Below are 24,769 nucleotides of genomic sequence, written 5' to 3'. Positions count from 1 at the left end.
CTATTTTAAGGAACTCATATACATAACTGACCATTGTTTTAGCATACATGTTTTATTTTAGATCAACACACATACTTTGCACACTCTATCAAGGAAAACTGAAGAGTACATAGAGCTTACACCATTACGTTATTTTATATATTTTCATGTAATATATGCTTGTACTTAATAAATGTATGATTAGAACCAAGTCTATCACAATCACTCATTATTATGCGAATAGCATAGCGCAGACATATCAAATACAATACTGTTTATTCCTGCCGTCCCATCCACGTCCTCATGTTCATATGTACAGTAACCCTAAAATCAATACTCAACTCCTAGGAGCCTTACCTCGCACATTGTAAAGTCGCACTGTGTGTGTCACATGTTTGAAGAAACAAACAACTTCACTAAAAACATTGCCATGGGTGATTCGTACAATTGGCGGTTCAGACACATAGGGCTGAAAAAGGAAAAAAAAAAATGCTGTCAATCATTCTGAAAACTTATGCTGTAGGTTTGGGATGTAGTTACCATCCCGGCGGTCTGGATGCCAGTGCTCAAAATACCGGTGCGGGAATTCTGACAGCAGTCAGAATCCTGGCTCCAGAATCCCAACCGCCGGCATCCCGACAGTAAGTATTAGGTTTAAGTGATAGGGGGAGGATTAGAGTTATGGAGCGTACACACGGTCAGATTTGTCAGACTTGTCAGATGAACGACTGAACGATTAAACGATTTGGACGATTTGAACGATTGAACGATTTTTACCTGCATTAAAATGAATCGTCCAAGTCTGACTGCAAACCCATCAGATGTCAGATATCGTTATCTGACAAACGGGAACGCGCATCGTTGATCGTCCATCATTCAGGCATGTCAGATATGAACGATTTTTCATCAGATATGAATGACTGAACGATTTTTAAATCGTTATCGTCCATATCTGAAGAAAAAATCTGATCGTGTGTATGCACCATTATGCTGCAGAGAAGGGAGGGGATAGGCTGCAGAAAAAGTGGGTTAGGCGGAGGGTAACTGGTTAGGCTACCTACCTTCAGGCGTCGGGACGCTGCTGTCGGTATTCTGACTGCCGGCATCCCGACCGCCGTACCAAACCCGTAGGTTTATAACATATACAAAAACAAATTGCTTTTTCATGCACAATGTTATTAAATAAGCCAAAACACATGGAAACCTGGCATTTGCATTCAATTTCTTAACTGACCTAGACATCTAGGAACATGGTTTCTATGGGTTACGGAATGTATGTGCTCACTACATAATTTTTTTTTTTTTAAATTCGACTAAATACATTTTCCACCAAATGCAGTACCATTCATTAATCATATATGGGTTAATATCAAGATTTGTTCATGAAAATAAATGGAGGAAAGGGTTTACCTGTTATGAGCATATCTATGTTCATATCTGTAAACCAAAATACACCAACAGCAAAGCTTTTTTGTATCCCAGGATGCCTCGGTCCTTCCCCCTATACCCCACCCACAGCATGAAGGCAACTCAGTTTTGTTAACAATCGTAAGGCAGGAGCAGGATAGGAGAGAAGTAAGACTGGTACACTGAAGAATCACACTCTCACACAGACCAAAAGAAGAAACCCATAGAAGTCAGGTGAGTCAGGGTGGGTGCCCTGTGGACTTCAAAGAAAATTAACAAGGGTAAGTTTTACCATAACTCTCCTTTTCTTCTTCAGGGTCCATAGGGCTCCACAGGGAGACAATGGGGATGCCCTAAAGCAGTTGTTCAAGGGCAGTGACGCTCCAGAGCTGAGAGGAGAACCCGTTGCCTGAAGGAAGCATCCTGAGAGGCAAATGTATTCAAAGGCATAGAACATAAGAAAGGTGTGGACAGAAGACCACGTGGCCGCCTTGCACATTTGTTCAGCAGACGCGGCACGGCGGGATGACCACGAGGGACCAACAGAGTGAGTAGAATGAGCAGCTACTGTAGCCGGCACAGGAAGGCCAGTCTGTGTGTAAGCCCGTGAGATAGTCATGATAAGCGATCTGACCTGAGTCTGTTTGCTAGCTGGCCAACCCTTCTTGTGGAATGCATATAGTAAAAAGAGGGAGTCCGATTTCCTCATGGAACTAGTACGTTCCACGTAGATCTTCAGAGCACGGACCACATCCAGAGGCCTCACCTGCCGAGAGGTCTGGTAATTGAAAGGCCGGAACCAAAATTTCCTTATTGAGGTGGTAACGAGAGACCACCTTATGAAGGAAGCCAGTGCGCGTTCGAAGAACAGCCCTGTCCGGATGAATTATTAGAAATGGGGAGCGACAGGAAAGCGCCCCTAAATCAGATACCCTACGGGCAGTACAGGCAGATGCTATAGCCAGAAGAAACGGTCTGTTTACAGTGAGCCATTTGATATCTACTGAATCCAGGGGTTCGAATGGAGGTTCCTGAAGTGCGTGGAGAGCCACCGACAAATCCCACGGAGCCACAGGAGGGACAAAAGGAGTTTTTCTACGTAGAACACATTGCAGGAAGGTGTGAACATCCGGTAGAGGAGCAATTCTGCTCTGGAACCAGATGGACAGAGCAGAGATGTGCACTTTCAGGGAGGCTAGGTGGAGTCCTAAATCCAGCTTGAAGACAGAGGATTCTAGAGTCCCTAAAAACCTGAGGGTCATAGTATCTAGTGGCACACCACTGAAAGTATGTATGCCACACCAGATGATAAATCCCGGTAGAGCATGGTCTGGACCACAGAGCTAGAAAACCCTTTAGACCTTAGGAAGATGTCTCAAGAGCCAAGCCGTTAAAGACAAACAGACCAAGTCCGGATGGAGACAGGGACCTGGAGACAACTGGTCCACGTAAAGGAATGTCTATGGAGAGACTTTGAAGATCAGAGTACCAGTAGCGTTTGTCCCAAGCCAGAGCTAACAACAGGGCCGTGCCCCCCTCTTGCTTGAACTTCTGAAGAACCCGAGGTAGAAGGGAGACTGGAGGAAAGAGGTTTGCTAAATGGAAGGTCCACCTCACAGATAATGCGTCCACGAAGACTGCGTCCGGGTCCCTCGTCTCAGCCCTGTACACTGGAAGCTTGTGGTTGTGTCGTGAGGCCATGAGGTCCATGTCCGGTAGACCCCATTTGTCCACCAGGAGCTGACAGACTTCTGGCTTGAGAGACCATTCCCCTGCATGCACGTCGTGACGGCTGAGGAAATCCACCTCTCAACTGGGAATCCCCGGCATGAATACTGTAGAGATGAGGTTCGGCCCATGTGAGAATGCGGGACATTTCTGCCATTGCTGACCGACTTAGAGTACCTCCGTGGTGATTGAGGTAGGCCACTGCCGTGGCGTTGTCGGACTGTACTTGTACTGGCCTGCCCCGAAGAATATCCTGAGCCAGAGTGAGGGCTTTGTAAATGGCTCTGAGTTCCAGGATGTTCATTGGTAAGATTGCCTCGGCTGGAGTCCAGCGTCCTTGGAAGGAGTGCTGGCCGGTCACTGCGCCCCACCAGCGGAGGCTTGCATCCCTGGTGATTAATGCCCAGTCCAGGATCCAAAAGGGGCAACCCTTGTTTAAGTGGTACGTCTGTAGCCACCAGCATAGGGACAGGCAAATCTCCGGAGCGAGGCCCATCATCTGGGATCTGAGCAGATGGGCAGCCCGTTCCACCTGTAGAGGATCAGGTATTGTAGGGGCCTGGAGTGGAACTGAGCGAACTCCACCATGGATCCCATGATCTGACACTCAGCGAATGTGGTGTAGTCTGCGCACTCGGTGCTGTAATACAGAGATTTTTTTTCTGCTGTCAGGAAGATTCTCTAAGCCTGAGACTCCAGGAAGGCTCCCAGATGTACCATTCTTTGAGAAGGAGTCAGGGAAGACTATTTCCAGTTGATCAGTCAACCGTGCGTTTGTAGAAAGGCAATGATTACTTGTAGATGGCGGTTTAGAATTTCTGGAGAGCTTGCTAAGAGCAAGAGATGGGAGCAGTATGATCGCCTGACGACAAAGATAGGCCACCATTCTCACCAAGATCTTGGTAAAGACCAGAGGAGCTGTAGGAAGCCCAAAAGGCAGTGGTTGAAATTGGTAATGTCGTTGTAGGACAGCAAACCGGAGATACTGCTGATGGTAAGCGTCCTGAATGTCCAGAGACATCAAGAAAAGGGTAGGAATAGCCCTTCCCTCGCAGTGTTGAGGGGACTGGAAATTATTACCCCCGAGAGCAGTAAGGACTGAATGGCCTTCTGCAGGAGCAGGGCTTTGCTTGGGTCCGATGGAGGTCCTGTGCAAAAGAACTGCTTGGAGGGGGGCGCCTCAGGAATGAGATGGCGTCTCCGTGGGAGAACACTTCTTTTACCCAGGCATCTGAGGTGGTCTGACACCAGAACTGGGCGAACTAAAGAAGTCAGCTTCCCACCCTGGGAGCCCCAGGGTAAGACCTGCTCGGTCAGGCTGAAGGCTTGTCCTCAGATTTGTAGCCCAGGTCTGTTTGGTCCTAGGCTTGGAGGCCGTAGTGGATGCAGACTGCCGTGGAAAGGACCGACCTTTAGCTTTCCCTTGGGGATGAAAGGACCGAAAGGATGACATCCAAGGCTTCATAGTAGATGCAGAGAGCAAGAACGCTGTCTTGAAAATTGCCAAGGTAGTCACAATCTTGTCCAATCCTGGGCCAAACAGGATCTCCCCAGAATAAGGCAGAAACTCCAAAGCCTTTTTAGAGTCAGAATCTGCTTCCGTGAGCGAAGCCAAACAATACGGTGGCTACCACGGAAGTAGCAGATGCTTTGGAAGCTAGATCAGTAGCTGCATCTCTAATGTGAGATATGTAGGACAGCTGTTCCATCGAAGCATCAAAGTGAAATGTATCTTCTAGGGTAGGGGTGGGCAATAAGCGGCCCTCCAGCTGTTGAAGAACTACACATCCCAGCATGCCTTGCCACAGTTTTACTATTTGGCCATGCTAAAACTGTTGCAAGACATGCTGGGTATTATAGTTCAGCAGCAGCTGGAGGGACGCTTATTGCCCACTCCTATTCTAGGGCCTCTGCCCAACTCTTAATGGCTTTTGCCACCCTGGCCATAGCCCTGGCAGGATGAGTAATAGCTCCTGTAAGAGAGTATATAGATTTCAGGCAAGCTTCAATCCTTCTATACGTAGTCTCCTTTAAGGAGGTTGCAGTATGGATAGAAAAGGTGCATTCTTAACTAGGCGTGTCATGTGGGAATCCACTGCAGGGGGAACTTCCCATTTAGTGCAATCAGTAGCTGGAAGAAGGTAAAAGGAAGTCAAGCGTTTAGGCAGCTGACATTTTTTACTTGGCATATTCCATGCTTCACACAAATGATCAGATAGCCGATCAGAGTGAAGAAACTCTGACAAAACTACCTTGTGTCACTTAAATAGTCTCTCTTTTGCCTTAGGAGTGGGTTCTGCCCCTTCTATTTGAAGAATAGATTTTACAGCTCCCACAAGTGCAGATATATTCAATTTAGAGGGGGGCTCTTCCTCTCCCGAGGGGGAGTCAGAGGGAGAGGTCTGCGTCTTCTGCCTCCCCAGATGATAAATCAGAATCTGATAGCTGGGTGGACTGGGAAGATACCAGCATGCTTAGTAGGTTTTACTAGGTAAAGGTTTCTCCTTTTGCAGCATTTGTTGAAAGGCTGTAGAGGTAGCAGCCAGACTCTGCACTGAGGTAGAAAGTACGTTTACCCATGGGGAGGCAAAGGATTTGCAGGAAGTACCTGATGTGGCCATCCCTTAGGCGGAGCTACCACTGGGACCTCTAGGTGGTCCACAATTTTTGTCAACACTTGAGAAAAGTAAACCATGGGGGGGTCCTGAGGAGAGGATGCAGGGGCTGATGGGCCAGGTGCCATATAACAAGATACAGATTATCTTGAATGAGATCCTCTGAAGCTAAGCCTGCTACTCAGGACTTCCAAGACACCAGAGTGGGAGCAATAGGCTGCTTATTATTCTTGCCTTTGCTAGACATAGCTGCAAGGATAATATAGCACACAATTTGGCACAGTGCTGTGGGCAATCCAGATATATGTACTATATGGCACAGTGTAGTGTGCAACACAGATATACAGTATGTGATAGCCCTCACTAATATAAGAAGATGTGAGGTACAATGAACCCCCTATACCTCAGTATGCCAGGGTTATAATGAATAAAGGGAAAGGTATAAGCTGTCAGTTGAGAAAAGAAACAGACAGTAGCGCTAGCACAAGTCACATACAATGCAGAGCATACAATAGAACTTCAGTGGGCACTAAATTCAACTACACATACCACAGGGGCTGGTAGGAAATAGCGCTGTATAACATGGCTCCTGGGAGAGGTATACAGGAAGACCAGACCCAACTTTCTCTGTGGGGGCAGAGGGTGAGGGAGGAGCATCTCACAGGCGGCAAGACCAAAGTGGAATGGCGCCCCGAACTTGGGGAGGGGCCGCAGGGAGAGTGCCTTCTCATCTATGACGACATCAACCATCGGGTCCCTGGCCTTAGCTGTCCCCTGCGCAGTATAGGTTATACCCTGGTGGTCCAGTTGAGTCCCGGACAAACCGGTGCCCACATCAGCGCCTCAGGACTGTCTCCTGAGACAGGAGGTAAAAATTGTGCATAGACGCAGGTCCGCACCTTACCTGTTCCCTTGAGTCCTGGCTGCAGTCTGGGGTCAGAGGAGCCCTGCTAGCTAGGTCCCCTCGGAGCCCCGCCGAGAGTACCTAGCCGAGGGCTAGAGCCGCGGTGGGGTGATGGAACAGCAGTGCAAACGTCCAGAGGACTGTGCAGCACTGCTTGCTCTGTAATGAAAATAAAAAATCATAACAATAAGCTTAACAGCAGCCCCACTGTTCTAATGGTGATCCAGCTTCTGCCGGACACCAACGAAACAGAGTTGACTTCAGGCTGTGAGCGGGGTATTGGGGGGAAGGACCGAAGCATCCTGGGATAGAAAAAAGCTTTGCCGTTGGTGTCCGGGTCCCCCAAGTACAACCTACACCATTGTCGCCCTGTGGAGTCCTATGGACCCTGAAGAAGCAATGTTATTTAAGTTAACAGTATTGTAATCAATTACATAAATATAGCAGATAACCTGTGCTATACTGCCACAGGTCTCTGAAAGTTTTATCTTAAACAGCTAGGAGATCCAAGGGGATTGTAAATTACCTGCCATAACATGGTACTCACTGCAATAATCTCCAATATATTAAAAACACAAAGCTTTACACAATGGAGTAGTTATTTGTGCATTGATTTTAATTTCCTTTTAATATTATTTGTATTTTAAGACTGGATGAGGTTTTAGACCCTTTCTACACAAGGTTATGTCCCTTTATCCACTAATGACAGAACTAAAATGTTCTACAGCAGCAGTGAATTCAGCACTAGAGATGTGAGGAGGACACCCTTATTTCCATAAACTGCTGCCAGGAAAATATAATGATATGCGCAAGTTCAGATGGATTTTTCCTGTAGCAGCATGAACACGGAAAGGAATACTAAACACAATGGAGTGCCCAGCACTGTGCACCAGGGCATGTAGCATGTCAGAGGAAATTGCCCGCAGAGGAGAAAATTTGTTTAAGCTTAGATAAACATTAAGAGGAGAGAATCCTCTCTTTTGAAATGTCAATACAAATACTTTTGGAAATGCACTGTAACTTTACAATGCATACCCCAGGAACGGATAACTGAAATATTTAGGTGCGCTGTAAAGGTTGGTGCCGCTCTACCACACTGCGATTTGACCACAGATCGGGTTTTAACAGTATCTTCACAGAAGATCTCGCTGGGAGTGATTTCTACTGTACTGGTACTAAGAGGTTTTATACATCGTACAAAGAAAGTATTTTTATGGAATTCTTTACAAGAAGTTTAAACGATATGTATAGCATTTATTGGTGCAATCAAGCCGCACAAGGGATGATTTCCCAGCTTTCTATGGGACATAAGTTACTCTTACTGCACTCAGCTTTGATTTGGCAGGTGAGAGATTTTATTTATTTTTGTTGTAAAAAGAAAAAATATAAATAAATAGAAGTAAAAAAATACTGTAAAAGAAAAATGAAGACTGCGTTGGCTTCCTGCTTGGAGAAGTTTGGCTGATGCTTACAACTATAGAATTATTAAAGATGTATTACTTCTTGGACCAATTACATTAAGCACTTCTATACAGTAATGAGAAACCCAAAATACTTCAAGAGACTTACAGTACAGAACATGGACAAGGTTTAGAAACATTCCTGCAGCAGCAGTAATAGTACCCAAATAAGCAGCGGGGCGGCCAAACATTAAGCACTGGTGCTGTTGGCAGTGGGAAGGTGTTAATCTAAAGGGTAGTGGGAGACAGAATAGCTACATATTTAACTATACAATCAGTCCATAACTACTATAATCATACCTTGGCTTCACTGTCAGGCAAAAATAAGTAGGCTCCACTCTTATCTCTGTTGTTTGTAGTGCCATACCAAGAAAACTCCACCTTCACATTGTGAGTTTTTCCATCATCTTTTACTTTCATTTGCTACAAAACACCCCCCAAAAAACAGATGAATTCAGTGTTTTTTAAGCAAATCAAAAGTAGCAGACTATGGTATTATTTATCAAACTTTGTGTATGCATTTCAAAGGTGTATTTCACTAGGGTAAGAACACTTATTTTAAAGCAGTCTCTTACTTGTCGTGCTGTCAACACTTTTGAAAGGACCAGAGATAGTACATCTAAATCAGATCACAAGAATTTTGACAACATCACAGTTTTTTGCAGAAGAGTGGTATGCGGATTGTGTGGGAAGCAGTGACCACTCCTGTCATTGTGTACGGTGGGAGCAGTGCTACAGTATCTGTGAGAGGTGGAGGGAAGCCCCAGACACGTAGCAGAAGGAGCTGGGTCCCCCAACAGATAAGGTGCCTGCCTAACTGATATAGAAAGATTGATGGGTGAAATGCACCTCAACATGAAGGCGTTCCTACGTCCAGTTTGTTTAACAGAAGCAGTCCTTACACCAGGGATTCCCAACCACGGTCCTCAAGGCACACTAACAGTCCAGGTTTTAAGGATAGTCATACTTGAGCACATGTGACTTAATTAGTACCTCAGATATTTTGATTTAACCATCTGTGCTTAAGCATGGATACCACTAAAACCAGGACTGTTAGTGTGCCTTGAGGACAGAGGTTGGGAATCACTGCCTTACACACATACACACACAGTCATCTGCAAAACATCCAATAACAATTTGACAGCGGACTATAAAACTAGGTACAAGTATCTACCACTTAATTATCTACCATTTAATTTCTCTACCTGAGGCTACAGCAATAGGGAGCATCCTTCCTTTTTGGGATGCAATGCCAGCAGCAAAGAGACAGATGAAAAGGAAAAGAACTGAAAATTAATTTCTGAACATCTGTAACATGACACACGTGAAATCTGATAAAAAAAAAACGGTGGGTATGGTTTAACTTTGCTATAATGATATGCAAACATTTTCAGTCTTCATTGCTAATTGAGAGGTATCAGAACCAACCGCCATACTCTGTAAAACGCCTTCAGTCGTGTGTTGCGCTTACCTCCAGGAGTCCCGATGTCTGGGAAAACCACAACTTCAAGTAGGAATTCTCAATGGTTAAGTCACTGACAATGCTGTCCAGCTCATTTACATGAAAGATTCCATCAGATATGACTTTGTTACCTCCCCCGCGAACAAACATAGTATATTCAGCTTTCACCGCTTCTACGCTCTCAGCTTCCACAAGCTGATAGACAGCTAGGCCAAGAGGGGGCAAATGTGCCAAAAATGAAACCTTGTGGGGCAAAAATGGTGAGACAGTTGGATAATTAGAAAATATTACACTAATTACATGTATAATTAATAAGATAAACCTTTCACATTTACAACTTAAATCTACAAATTCAATGATGAATCTGATTTTTTTCATTCATCAAGTGTCAAGATGATCAGTCACCAGTAATGTGTCCTCATACACCCAGCCTCAATACTAGGGAGGCCAATCCCAGGGCTTTATTTTCAAACCTGGGAATCGGGATTGAAAAAAAACTCAATCCGGGACCCGGGATTGGCCTGGTTTAAAAATAATTTTTAAAAATTCCCCCGCCCAGCCCCCACAGTGACTTATGCGGGACTTTTGCGTCGGTGGCCGCACGCGTCTCCTTAGAGTGGTGGGTCATGTGGGTGGTCCAGCCAGCATCGGGCTGCACACTCTGCCGGAGGTGCTCAGCGCTGATCGACATTTATAAAAAAAAAATAAAAAAGAAACACATTTATGGCCAATGCCGGGATTGGAGGATGCTAGCACAGAGAGTCTCTTTTGCTCAGGAGAATGCACAGATTCATTTGATCTCTGAAGATTCAATATCCATGTGTTACGAATGGAACTAGGTATGGAAAAAAGGTGCGGCTGCATCGTAGCACTTCATATTCTGATTCAGATTCTGTCGCACACAGATATAAGAGTGTTACATATCAATTAATCAGGGCAGTCTCCTGGTGCATCTTACTTGCATCGCATTGCTGCTAAGATACATTTTCGAGCAAAAAAGACACTTGGCGCTGGCAGACTCACATGGGACCTGGCGTGCCAAGAGGGGCCGTTTGGCGTGACTATAGCAGTATAGTGTATCAGGACACATCTGTATGTTGCTCACACAACGAATCAGTCATACAGATCAGGGAGGAATATGCTAAATATCATATATTTGGATTTCCTTTGTCCATCTGCTCTCCTCAACTAGACAGATCAGGAGAGGACATTTTTGTCATTGACCAGGCTCATTACTCTCCTTACACAATGGAGATAGATTATCCAATAATAATACATAATTGAATGCTCCTCCTCTGAGGTAAAATGATTAGTCATATAAAACACAATCCACAGTTCTTGGTAGTATTTGTGGTTTCCTTTGATGGAATCATTTCTTAGTTTATTTCCTCCAAAAGAATACACGATAGTCCTTTTTCACCACACTAGTACATACCACTTCAGTGTCAGACAGCACCTCAAACAATCACAGCAAGGGATCTCCCATCGTGAAATATTGTCAAATTTATTTTTCATTCAGCATAAAAAATGCACATCATAAAAATATTACAAACAAGATGGCAGCGTATCAGAATGAACCTTTTAAGCATTAGGGTTGATATTGCTGTTGAAACCTTAACCAACGCCTTTCAGCTCAGTAGCCTTTGTCATCTGTGGGAGCTACCACAATCTGGAACCTCTGAAGGTACCTGTCATCTAGAGGGAAGGAGAACTGCCTTTGGGGTAGCAATATCACCCCTAATGCTCAACACTGTGCCTTTCTTAAAAGGTTAATTCTGATACGCTGCCATCTTGTTTGTGATATTTCTATGATGTGCATTTTTTATGCTGAATGAAAAATAAATTGGACAATATTTCACGATGGGAGATGCCTTGCTGTGATTGTTTGAGGTGCTGTCTGACACTGAAGGGGTATGTACTAGTGTGTTGAAAAAGGACTATTGTGTATTCTTTTGGAGGAAATAAACAAAGATATTATTCCATCAAAAGAAAACCACGAATACTACCAAGAACTGTGGATTGTGTTTTAAATTACCTATTATTTTACCTCAGAAGAGGAGCACTCAGTTTTGTATTTTGTTCTGATTATTGTCTGGTGACTTGTGTAGGTCACATATTTATAAGTTGCACTTCTTACCTATTGGAGCGCTGGTGTTATATATATTTCTTTCCTATAATAATGGCGGGAGATCTGTGCGGCTGCATATCACATGGGTCCCCAAACCGTACCTTTTAATAGACTACACCAATATCCATAAGAGACACAAATAGTGCCAATATATGTATAAAATCATTCTGATGACTTTCCTGTAAGTTCTGATTTGATAAATTTGGATCCATGATTTATATATTCATCAACTCAGAGGTCATTTGGAAAAGTATTGGAAGGATTAATACACCAATGATTATACATCATTACATATCGTAGAAAGACTCTTCTAATTAATAGTGTTAAAACATCTATCAAAGTTATTTTACATTTACAAAACAATGTAGCCAGTCCACAGGAAGCAAAAACATGTCCTTCTTGAGCCACAAAAATGGAAGGGTTCTTCCCATTTGAGGACAGAAGTATGTGCTTCAGTTTACAACAGGCAATAAACATGGACATGTTTGTTTTTAATATTCATAATATTAAATAAACACAAACATGTCAATGTCATTTTGTGTTTCTGATCAGTTTATACGGGTCATACAGTCCCCTGTCAACTCCTGGATGCAGATAGGCGAACTACAATGATCTCAGGGGTATCGAGAAATCCAACATGTTAAAATACCTGATTCACCGATTCTGATCAGTTTTGGGTCGGAATCCGTGAATCGAGATGGTCCTACATACTGGATTTTCACCATATCCAAACCTAGTCATCTGCAGAACGGGGAATTGCCCCAATTGATTACAGATGTAATGGGCCACATTACCCTCAAAGCTACAAAAAGTCTATTTAAAAAATGTAAAAACATTCCATGTACAAAGGGTAGCACGCACAGTGGATGGCAAATGCTTGTTTCATGTTCAAATAAAATTATTAAATGTAAAGCTAATAATAAACTACTTTGCCTAGATATTAATCTATCCTGTATATATCTTAGCAACTTACTGAAGATCACACTACATTAATAAAGGTTATATTGTACCTGGTAAGTGTCACTTGATATCGCACTAGTATCATCCCATACAGCACTAATTTGGGCTTTAACAGTTTTTCCTGCAGCATTAAGAACTTTTAATTTTGGTGAATTTATGTACACAGACACCACAGAGAAACGCTCTTGTTCAAAAGGGTTAAAAATGACAAGGGACCTGTAAAGAATAAATAAGTAATAGTTAGCAGTGAATGTTAATGCAAGATAGGTGCAATGAAAAAGCTCTATATAATGTATCAGTGGCTGGTTTGTATACAACAATCATTGTCAGAAGGAAGTGAAGGTAGAACATGGACATTGTAAGGCATTTTACTGTGACTTATTACACTCAAATAAAAAATTAATAAAAAAATGAGATTTATGTGCTTAACTTAAATGCTTTTCTTCGATTGCATAGGGGAAACAGGCTTTATGCTGGGTACAGGTTGGTGAGTAGAAGTCTGGGCACCAAATTGTTGACACTTTTTACCCCTCAGCCCCTGCTCCCTCACCCCTATGACCCGCCCCCAGTCATAGGCAACTCAGTTAAGTTAGCAAGTCTTAAGCAAAGAGCAAGAAGGAGAAGGAAGACCAGCTCACATACAGGTCCAAATGCGCAGCAAATACGGACAGGGGAACCTGAAGCAGAGCAAAGCCCCGCTAGCCAGGGCCGTCAGGGTGGGTGCCCTGTGTCCCCTATGGAATCAAAGAAAAGGATTTAACAGGTAAGCACATAAATCTCCTCCATACGGGACACAGGCTTTACGCTGGGACGTCCCAAAGCTAATCTCCTAAGGGAGGGGACGCTCCTCACAAAGGTATGGGCAGAGTACCACTTTTAGGCTTTACAAAGCGGCTTCGCAGAGGCGCCATGTCGAACTGCCCCAGAAGTTCCCACCGACCGAGTAGAACAAGCAGTCACAACGGTCGGATCAGAAGGTCTACCGCAGCATAAGCCTGGTGGATAGTCCAATGGAGCCATCTGGTCAAAGACTGTTTAGTAGCTGGCCAGCCCTGTTTGTGAAAGTCATACAGGACAAGAGAGCATCTGTTCTATGAAGCACTCTAGGCCTACCCAGCTAAATCTGGAGGGTCCGTACAACCTCCAAGGAGGCATCCTCCCTCCTATGTAAAATCTGTACCATGGGAAAAAGGGACCACGATCTCTTGACTGATATGAAACCTGGAAACAACTGAAGGTAGCTCAAACATGTTCGAAGGACAGCCCTGTCCTGGAGAAAAAACAAAACTAGAGATCGACAGAATAATATGCAGAAGCCCTGGCAAGAAGCTGACTGTCTTCCAGGTAAGTTAACGGATATCCACTGTCCAAAGGTGAAGCCTGAAGAGCTCTAAAAAAGCTCACAGGCAAATTCCAAGGAGCCACAAGCTAATGGGAAAAGGAGGCTGTACCTTTAGGATGCCCTGTAGGAAAGTCCGAACATCAGGCAACAGTACAAACTGTCCCTGGAATAGCATAGAAAGGGTTGAAACCTATACCTTTAGAGAAGAAAGGTGGAGGACCAAATTCAGTCCTTACTGTAGAAACGATAGGACTCGAGAAAGTCGGAACGAACTGGGATGACAGCTCCCAGCCGAACACCGGACAAAGCAAATACTCCAAACCTGATGGTAAACCCTAGCCGCAGAGGGTTTCCAGGTAATGAGCCTAGCAATAATGATCGACCTGGAGAACCCCTTAGTTCTCAGGGTGGAGGTCTCAAAAACCACCCCGTCAAAGAGAGACGGCCAGAAGATAGAAGCACGGGCTCTGAGATAGAAGATCTGGCCATAGTGGAATACACAGAGGAGCGTCGATGGAGAGGCCCTGAAGATTCACGTATCACACCCTTCAAGTCCAATTGGGAGCCACTATGATCTCTGTGCCGCCCTAAAACTTCTACCTGCGGAGGACCCACAGAATCAGAGATTGGAGTGAAGATCCACAAGAGAAGACCCACTGAACCGCCAAGGCATCCACCAGAAAAGCACCCGAATCCTGGTGCATGAGCAGAACCTCGGAAGCTGGTGATTGTGCCGAGATGCCATCACATCAATGTCCGGCAAACACCAGCGAAGAACCAGGAGCTGAAAGACATGTGGATGCCGAGGCCATTCACCCAAAAGAACATCCTGGTGACCTAGGGAGACCGCTTCCCAATTCTGCACTTCGGGGATGTAGACTGCCTCCACATTGATGGAAGATGCCGTTCCACCCAAAGGAGAATGCAACTGACCTCTTATCTTGCACCACGACTGAATGCCCCCCTGATAGTTTATGTAGGCGACAGTCATCGTGTTGTCAGACTGTACCTGGACTGGACGATGCTGGAGGAGAGGCAGAGCTAGACAAAGAGCTTTGTAGACTGCTTGGAGCTCCAGAATGTTGATCAGTAGCTGGCTCTTCCTAAGCCAATCACCAACCCTGAAAAGTCTGATGACAGGTCACCGCCCCTCATTCCCGAAGATTTGCAATGGTGGTGAGGAAGCCCCAGTCCTGAATCCAGGAGAGGCGTCACCCTTGGAGTCACCACCAGAAAGAGTGATGTGCCTCCCGATAAAGGACGATCGATCATGATCTGAGCTGTAGATGGGACCTGTTCTATAAGACCAGAAATTCCAACTGGAGAAGCCAGGAATGACATGGAGCATACTCCCCCACGTCTAAGGTGGAGACCAGAGAGCCTGGGATCTGCATGAGAGCGTGTGCCAACATTCAGCAGTGACACAGAAAAAAGCGAATTTCGGCCTGTAAGTCCTGTACTTTGTCTGCAGGGAGGAACACCTGCTGAACACTGGAGTCCAGCATGTTCTCAAAATGAACATCTCCTGAGACTAAGTCAGAGAGTATTTATATTTCTCTTTTTTTTTTTTGTTGGTAACCCATCCTTGAGCCTAGAGAAGGCCCACTGTGACACGAAAGCATTCCCAGAGGACCTCCAGTGACTGGGCCAGGAAAAATAGGTCATCTAGGTTGGAGCAGGGGGATTCGAACTCTGCCCTAAGATGAGCTACCATGACTGCCATGACTTTCGAGAAGACACGAGGAGCCATGAAAAGTCCAAATGGCAAAGCTCAAAGCTGGAAAAGTTCCTCATAAACTGCAAAACCTGAGGAATCACTGGTGACTGAGTTGGATGGGAACATGTAAATAGGCATCCTGGATATTAAAAAGGAGGCCAAGAAATGTCCCAGCCACAAAATTAGTATGATGGAGCAAAGCGATTTCATTGCGGTACCTAAGTATCCTGAAGTTCTTGCTAGTGCCCAGAGAATGAGGATGGGCGGAAACAAGCAGTCTGTCGTCTGACCAATAACAGGCTGGTAAAGGAGCTCACGCCTTCAGAGACAGGAGACCAGAGCAATGATTCTGGAGGCCAGAGGGGAGCGAATAAAGTCTCCCAGAGGTTTAGCTGCTCCTCTGACGTAACATAATATATATTATATATATATATATATACATATATATATATATATATATATATATCTCCCTATGGGACTCAAACATAAGCTGTGCAGGTCCAAAGACATGAATGCTACCCCGGAGCGACTAGTCAGCTAGGTTGTTAGGCGGCATTTGTGGTCTCTACACTATGAAACAACACCGGACTCCACCCTAACTGTGACAATGGACCTGTCAACTGTCCCATAAGAGGGCCCAAAGAGGAGGAACTTCCTAATCTAGAAGTTAGAGGGTCTGGTGCAGACAAAGTATTTGGGCGCTACCTGGAGGCTGTCCTGTTCAATCGTGGACCACAAGGACCAACTCTAAAAACAGAGGAGTACTTAAGCTCCTAGAGCCCATGACAGTGCACCCAGAGGACTCCCTGACCATCAAGAGACAAAACTTTGCCCTAGAAAGGAGACCGTCCTATAGGGTATCTGCCCAGCAGCCCCAGCAATCCAAGCGAAAGGGAGGGTTCTCCTACTAGAACCGAACGGCTTGGGGAGACTATCCAGCTGCACAGAAATAGCAAATGTAATAAGTTGGGGAAAAGCAACCACCGGAGGGAGGTGGTTTCCAAAGTAGCCAGCCCTATAGCTGGTAGCGGATAAACCAAGTAATTGTACTTAAAGAGGCCTCCCACAACCAAGTACTTTGGCTCTGGACCAGGGCCTGCTCTGTTTAGAATTACAGAAATATCATTACAAGGGCCTTAACCTTTTAAAGAAATGGAGACTCTATCCTCCTGCACCAAGGCGCAGACTCACAAATGGTCAGACCTGGAACTGACTGGCTTGGAAGGCCTGTGCCAAGTTATGTCCTCGCTGGTTAACATGTACCATTCCCGCACTGAGTAAGTGAAGGAGTGTTGCACTTACCTGGCTGTATGGCAGGTGTGAACCCCCTGTAGAATGGAGACCTGTGCATTAGACCACCAGACCACAGATGGTTCTAACTGTGTCGGCCGCAATTGGTTAGTTAACATGCGCATTACATTTAATTGGACGCCTCTGCCAGCTTCCTTGACTGCCCTGGTCAAAAGATCCTCCACGCAGCGCTGCTATGAAACACCTGGCACCGAGGTTGTATCCAATGCCGTTGTGGTTCGAACCCAAAGACCAACGAATGTCCAAACCCAGAGGCTTGAGGAGAAAGTACACAGAGGCCTCTCGAAAAAGGTTCAACAGCTACGTAACACAGAAGCACCAGTCTTCCCCAGCTGCCTCAACCATGGAGGCCATTTAAAAAAGCAGTCCAACTGTATCCCCCACACAAAAGTTATAAAAAACAGGGTATGTGTAGATTTCGGGGTTGTGCCATGAATGAGAAGCGCCACAAATAGAGAAATAAGTGGAGCTATAAAGAGAAAACTCAGGTCATACTGATGAAATTTCAGTCCCATCACTGTTACCTATAGTACAGTGCCATTTTGTTTCACTAATGGGGTATATTTAGTTAGATCTAAACATATATGCACATGTATACACATCCCCCACCAGGACCTAAAAATAAATCAGCACACATTACATTCAAGGCACAAACCGATGGGCAATAATAGTGCTCAACATACCAGCAGGAAGGAGTTAGATGTATACCAGACTAACTATAGAGAGGTATACATGGAGACAGGAGCCCAACTACTCTCTGGAGATGTGCTGAGGTATGCATCGTGTAAATGGCTGCCCAGCGTTTCCCAAAAGGAGGGGAGATAGAGAGTAAACACACTGGGACAGGCTGACTGCCGTGAGCAAGCGCGCCCCGGTGTGGGGGGAGAGGTCAACAGGAAGCCAGACTCCCCCCCCCCCCCCCCTCTGGCATTGAGGAATGGACCCCAGGGACATGGCCCTCACCACTGCCAGCGGCGTTCTGTTACCCGGTGCCCTGGCGGTGTAGTGTGTGGATTTGAGACAACCAGAACCCACACTACTAGCACTGTCGATGGTCTTCCAACCAGCTGTGTTAAGCCGCAAACATGCAAGCAGGGAGCCACGCTTACCTTCCCCCATTAGCGTCCGGCTGCAGGCTCCGGGCGGTGGTGTGCATGTCTGCACCCAGAGTCCCGCAGCGGAGGTCACAGACTCAGTTGCCGGTGCTGCCGCCACCGGGATTGTTGGAGCAGCAGTGACTGTGTCCTATAGGACACCACGCATTGCCTGCTCTTGTTATAAATATATGAAAACGAGCTAAAATCAAAGTTACAGGGGCCACTTAACAGCAGCCCCCACAACATGGTGCCTCCAGCTCAGAACCAAACTTAAGACTCAGTTGCCTGTAGCTGGGGGCAGGTCATAGGGGTGAGGGAGCAGGGGCTGATGGGTAAAAAGTGTTAACTATTTGGTGCCCAGACTCCTACTCGCCAACCTATACCCAGCGTAAAGCCTGTGTCCCCTATGGAGGAAGAAGAAACATGTCAAAAGTATTTTCAGCTCAGTCAAAATAATATTAATCCTATATATTATTATGTAATTATCGATGCACTTTCTGACCAGCTTTAGATGTTCATGTAATTAACTTGAAAGCAGTGTATGCAGTCCTGGACTGTTAGTCTTCTAATTAAGAGGAAGAAAAGGGGGAGATGCACTAAGCCTTGGAGAGCGATAAACTACCAACCAATCAGCTCCTGTCATTTTTTAAACACAGCCTGTAAACTGACAGTTAGGAGCCGATTTTTGGTACATTATCACTCTCCAAAGTTTATATGCTGGGTACAAACGGAACAATCATCAGCGATAACGATATCGCTGAACCATCTTCCTTTAAAAATCCTGGTGTGCTGGATGAACGGTATTGTTCATTCAGACGCCCAAAAACCAATGACCCATGATCACGGATCCCTATGGAGAGAATGATATCGTCCAGATTGGCCTGCATGGACGATAGTCGATATAGTTATCGTCCAGCGGGAGCGCGCTTCGTTGGTCATTCATTGCATACACACGGAACGATACATCGTTGAACGATATCGTTACCGTTCATATCGTTTAGTGCACTGCCCCCCCCCCAAGCTGGTATTACACTCACCTTGGCTGCCCAGTCACTTTTATCACAGTCTTTTGGGGTAAAGCATCCTGCGCTTTTTGCACATCATCCTATCATATACAATAAAAAAAATAACTTTTCAAAATCTCAATAATCACAACAGTGCCGCCATTAATATGTACCATAAAAGCAATTAGCACTTCTTACAATTAATCATATGGGTGTCAGATTGCATATAATGCATGTATAGATTTCATCCTCATCTATGGAAATTAAATTTATTGACAATATTTGTCTCGCAGAACATTTAGTATACCTTGGCCTACTGTATGCAATCTGGGGCTGTATTATAGTGTATAAATCATTACAAAAATGTTCTATACTATTTTAACAGTACCGTTATTCTGCTTACCTAGGTGTGTGTCAGGTTTATTCACACACACACTATAATATTATATATATATATATATATATATATATATTTATTTTCACAAAAATCAGGCGGCACTCAGAGTCTTCATAAATCAAATACCCTCACCAGAGGGATTTATTGGTCGACGTTTCGGGGTATACTGCACCCCTTCCTCAGGACAACATAACAAGGTGAAACAAATACATCAGAACATATAAATACAAAAACAATACACACTTACCCCACTGTACAACCATGCACACCTGGGCTCCGTCCGGCGTCTGCATTTCCGGTATTTTGTGTATATGCAGGGTTGCCATGGCACCAGGTCCCAGCCGGGTGATGTCACTTCCGGTTTTTGCGGAGCTGCCGCTACCGGAAGTGCAGACGCCGGACGGAGCCCAGGTGTGCATGGTTGTACAGTGGGGTAAGTGTGTATTGTTTATGTATTCATATGTTCTGATGTATCTGTTTCACCTTGTTATGTTGTCTTGAGGAAGGGGTGTAGTATACCCCGAAACATCGACCAATAAATCCCCCTGGTGAGGGTATTTGATTTATGAAGACTCTGAGTGCCGCCTGATTTTTGTGATTATTACATTGTGAGGGTGCTGTCCTCCTTGGAGGGCACCAAAGCAGGTTTGGGCTATACAGCCCAATGACACGGAGTGCCGGTGCAGTGGAATGTATGTATGTATGTATGTATGTATATATATATGTATGTATGTATGTATATCTCTCTCTCTCTCTCTATATATATATATATTTTTTATTTATTTATTTTTTAGTACTATTTAAGTGTAGAGTGGCACTCACAATCCTCAATGTCTCTATGCTGGGGTGCACAATCTCATGACTAAAGCTGGGTACGCACCGACAGATATATTAGCCGATCATTTGATCAGCCAATATATCTGGTGCTCGTCGGCCACTGTGTGACCAGCGATATGTCTGAACGGCGTCGTTCACAGACATATCGCGCCGACTGTGCTGCAGAGCTGATGGATAGATATATCTGCAGACGTATCTGTCCATCGGCAAGTGTGTAGAGGCGATTAGCAGCTGCCTGGAAGATGGATGCTCGTTCAGTGTATATGAACAACCATCATCTACAGATATATCTGCAGATCACTCGATCTGAAGATATATCTTTGCAGTGTATACCCAACTTTAAGGGCATTGCCCAAATGCTCTTCTATGGAACGTGGGTACAAAAGAGCACTCAGGAGGCTTCCATAATTGATTGCATTATCAAGGCTAATTATTCATAGTAGCAGCATTTAAGACATGGTCGAAGTTTAATTCATCTCTGGAACCTTTGCCAAGATAGATAAAGTGCTGAAGTGTAAAAGTGCAAATTTGATTGACACTGCAATCAGTTACGGAAGCCTGGCGAGTGCTCTCTTTTGTACCCACAAATAATTATTAAATATATGTCTCAAAGAAAAACAGTGTTATTCATCTAACATTGTAACTAACCCACCATACTGAAGAATGGAGCTGATGGATTGTAGCTGTAGGTGTCTTTATCCTTAAGAATAAGGAGGTGTGCAGCATCTACAATCACCCTCTTCAGGTTCAGCAGAGAATGGTAAAGCCTGCACAGTGAGAGAACCAGCATGTGAAAACTATGGTCTTACCTATGTATTGATCAGCTTAAACCTTTTTTTAGACATAAAATACTTGCCAAAGAGGATAAACCCAGCGTTAATAAAGCAGGAGGGTCAGACAATAATGCTGCAGTAGAAAAAGGTTATTGTCAACCTTACAGAAAAAGAATGTAAAAAAAAAAAGAGACTGCGCTCTATTATCTATGCTGGGACATTAGTCATACATATACAAATAAATATAAAAAATTAAGAAAGCTGAAGATCAGCACAAGATTAATGTATATACAATACAAAAATGGAGTTGATCAGACTCATTGTAAAAAAGGTGACATAAAAATAAAAATATAATGTACAAAGACAAGGGTCAAGCGACCAAATAAATATCACAAATGTACAAAACAAGGCAATGGTGAATTAGATATAGGAATGGTAACAGTCCTGAATTGATTGTATCCAAATGGAAAATGGACTCAAATGTAGCAATTATAATGCTGAATCCATTATGATTGCTACATTTGAGTCCATTTTCCATTTGGATAAATAATTCACCATTGCCTTGTTTTGTACATTTGTGACATTTATTTGGTCCCTTGACCCTTGTCTTTATAAATTATATTTTTATTTTTATGTCACGATTTTCATGTCACCTTTTTTACAATGAGAGTCTGATCAACTCTATTTTTGTATTGTATATACATTAATCTTGTGCTGATCTTCAGCTTTCTTAATAATTTTTTTTTATATTTATTTGTTTATGTATGACTAATGTCCCAGTATAGATAATAGAGCGCAGTCTCTTTTTTTTACATAAAATACTTGCCAGCATTTAATGAAAACTAATGTTACATTTAAACCAGCCCTAATAACATGAACTAGTAGAAACTGGTTCCGCTGTCAATGTCATGGTGACATCCATGACAACTTAATACTTAGCAAGGTACTGGAACATTTCCAACACATCCGAACGCAATAAGTACAGTTCAGCTCAACCACACAAGAACAGAACAGTCCATTAGGAACATCGCTACAGGAAACTCATGTAATAAAGATAATACTTGGGGGGGAAAAAGTGCTTTGAATAACCTCAATGGAGTGTTATAACTACTGGACACATGGAGTAAATTTGTTGCAGTGAAAAGGTACCAATGTTCATGGATTAAACAAAAATTCAACCTTGAAGGACATATGAACCCCCCAGTCTACAATGAGGTTAGATACACTGCTTAGTAGCGGGAATCTTTTATGTAAACGGAGCAAAACTCCTCCGTAGTAGGCAAGTGCTGTATGAAAACAGGGTTTGCCATCCAGCCATTTGTTGGGTTTAATTGTGTTACACGCTGTTATATTTATTTACATTTAAATTAAAAGGTTCATAAAGACAGAGTTATCCTTTTGGCAGATAATCAGCGCTAGCGTAGAACGATATCTCACAGCGCATAGATTGGCATATTTGGAGGAATTCCAAAAACTACAACTAACATTGAAAAATGGTGCATTGTTCACTAAACGTTCACTCTGACTATGTATTCAAAGTTTGGCCACAGGGCAAGTATTCAGCACAGGTTACAGGAGTCAGCAGGTATCAACACAACAAAGGTGGACATACTGCAATTTCTGTATATGCAAGCATTTATTAATAGAAGCCCAAGACGACATATTGCTCGATTAATTTTCCTCCACATGTAAAATAAAAGTGTGTTTGCTTTACATTTGTACAATGCATCTCGTACATGCCGGTAGCATTAAACTACAATTAAAACCCAAGTTTACTAAGCTGCAGACCCCACAATTATGTGCAGACGTCTTTCACAGATATATCGGGTGCACACACCTACCGACTGTCGAACAAACGATATATCAACAAGTGTGTACCCCAGCATTCGTGTTGGCAACACTTTAGTCTAAGGTCCTAAATAGATTTCTTTTTATTTAAATGTGTAAAAATGGATGTATTTGAAAACAAAAAAAAAATAACAAAGAAAACAATTACACCATTTGCAGGAGCAAAGAAGAAATGAGAAAAAATATGATTGTCTCAGAAACATAAAAAATAAATAAATAAGATACTATTGCTGCCAGTCATGCGGCATTCAGAAGACGGACAGAAAATGAAGCCATACTATGGAGAGGGGATAGCTTACAAGACAGAACAACATTCTTTTCAAAAGACAGGTTTAGAAGATACAATAAGACATATCTGAACTGCAGTACTCTTCATTGCATCTGTGAAAATGTATCTTTCGTCACCCCTAACATTTTGACATTCCAGATTGGTGAAATCCTTGGTTTTCCCACGCTGTCCTGCTATGATCATTTCACTTCTACCAGTGATGGCACAACGATATACAGTGCCAGGCTGTACACTCTGCACGATGACTGCGTAATGCTGCATTTAGCAGAAAGGCGTCATTCATTGCATCGTTCCATCTGCTGTGCAGCACAGATGGGACGACGTGATGAACAACCGGCATGCACATGCAACAAAGCGCACACACTAAATGATTTGCGCGATGTATCGTACCGATCCCAGTCGATACAGTATAAGCGTATAGCGTGTCCCTGGATTTAGAGGCTGTTACAGAACTAATTTTTTTTATTATTTAGCGATTTAATAGTATTGTTCTCAGTACATTTTTTTAGTGGCGATGAAAAATATTTACCTTGTGCCATAATCAACCACCACCCATTCTTTCGCAGTTCCAGTTATTGCATCATGGTGCTGGAAAAGTCCCAAATTTCTCCTGGCTTCTGTCAGTAATTTATAATGTTCTCCTGATGGAAATGCCTGCAGTTTGCTGGTTCTTTGAGTATGTACAAGTGCTAAAGAATAGAGTATTTCAGCAGATCTGAAAAAAATATATATATTCGGCTTGAATACTTTTTATATATTATTTATAAAAATAATATATAAATTAGGTACACAGACGAGAAAAGTCAAGGTTTGGCAAAAACTCAGAGCAGGTGAAAACTTGTGCAATTTCCCTATTTTTTACTTGGTTCAGAATTCTTAGGACACAAATACACACCCGAATAACTAATTAAGTAAAAATTATTTTTTATTTAACTTAATTTCCCCTAATAATGACATGTCATTTTTGAGGTCAAAATTTATTTTGGAGGGCTGTATGGATGGGTCATGTGTTTTTAACATTGCAGGTGGCTGCACCTGGTGTATTTAGAAAAAAAAAAAAATTTAAAGTGCACTTTATAGACACAAAATGTACGTGCACCCATTTTAATGTACCCCTCATTTATCTGCAGCAATTATTTTCTCAAAAAATATAACTTTTTATCTTTTTTCCATACTTATGCAAATATGCTTATAACAGCCATTTGAAAACATGCAAGAACCCAAAATACTTTTATCAGGGCAACTAATACACTTCTATATTGATTCACTAGGTCAGGCTTTTTATGGGGTACAGACTAATTTCCCCAAAATGTGCTGTACTTTGTGCTGGTTCCACCATGCAGTTTTTGCGCAAATGTGTTTTTGCATCTTTTGTAATAGGATAGAGCGAAAAACAGGAGCGTGCATAGACAAGAGACATGAAAATATTGCACCAAAACACTCAAATTATGCGAAAACTTCTCAGACGTTAAGTTTTAGCTTTTTCGCGTCTAATTGAATTCCCCCCCATA

General features: G+C 43.4%; 1 protein-coding gene across 1 annotated transcript in view; it reads right to left on the bottom strand.

Moving 5' to 3' along the window:
• Positions 1 to 24,769, bottom strand: part of MAN2A1 (mannosidase alpha class 2A member 1) — a 123,546-nt gene that overhangs the window by 28,707 nt on the left and 70,070 nt on the right. The window contains exons 10-16 of the mRNA XM_088477671.1: positions 23,788 to 23,973; positions 21,001 to 21,115; positions 19,148 to 19,215; positions 12,694 to 12,859; positions 9,565 to 9,798; positions 8,394 to 8,516; positions 337 to 448 (exon numbers count right to left, since the gene is read on the bottom strand). Coding sequence (XP_088333797.1) covers positions 337 to 448; positions 8,394 to 8,516; positions 9,565 to 9,798; positions 12,694 to 12,859; positions 19,148 to 19,215; positions 21,001 to 21,115; positions 23,788 to 23,973 — 1,004 coding nt within the window. The remainder of the gene's footprint in view (positions 1 to 336; positions 449 to 8,393; positions 8,517 to 9,564; positions 9,799 to 12,693; positions 12,860 to 19,147; positions 19,216 to 21,000; positions 21,116 to 23,787; positions 23,974 to 24,769) is intronic.

This window comes from Taudactylus pleione, unplaced genomic scaffold (assembly GCF_031769625.1).
Source record: "Taudactylus pleione unplaced genomic scaffold, aTauple2 ptg000202l, whole genome shotgun sequence".
Lineage (NCBI taxonomy): Eukaryota > Metazoa > Chordata > Amphibia > Anura > Myobatrachidae > Taudactylus > Taudactylus pleione.
Note: the sequence above shows the minus strand (reverse complement) of the source record. Positions and strands in the feature narration are given on the sequence as shown.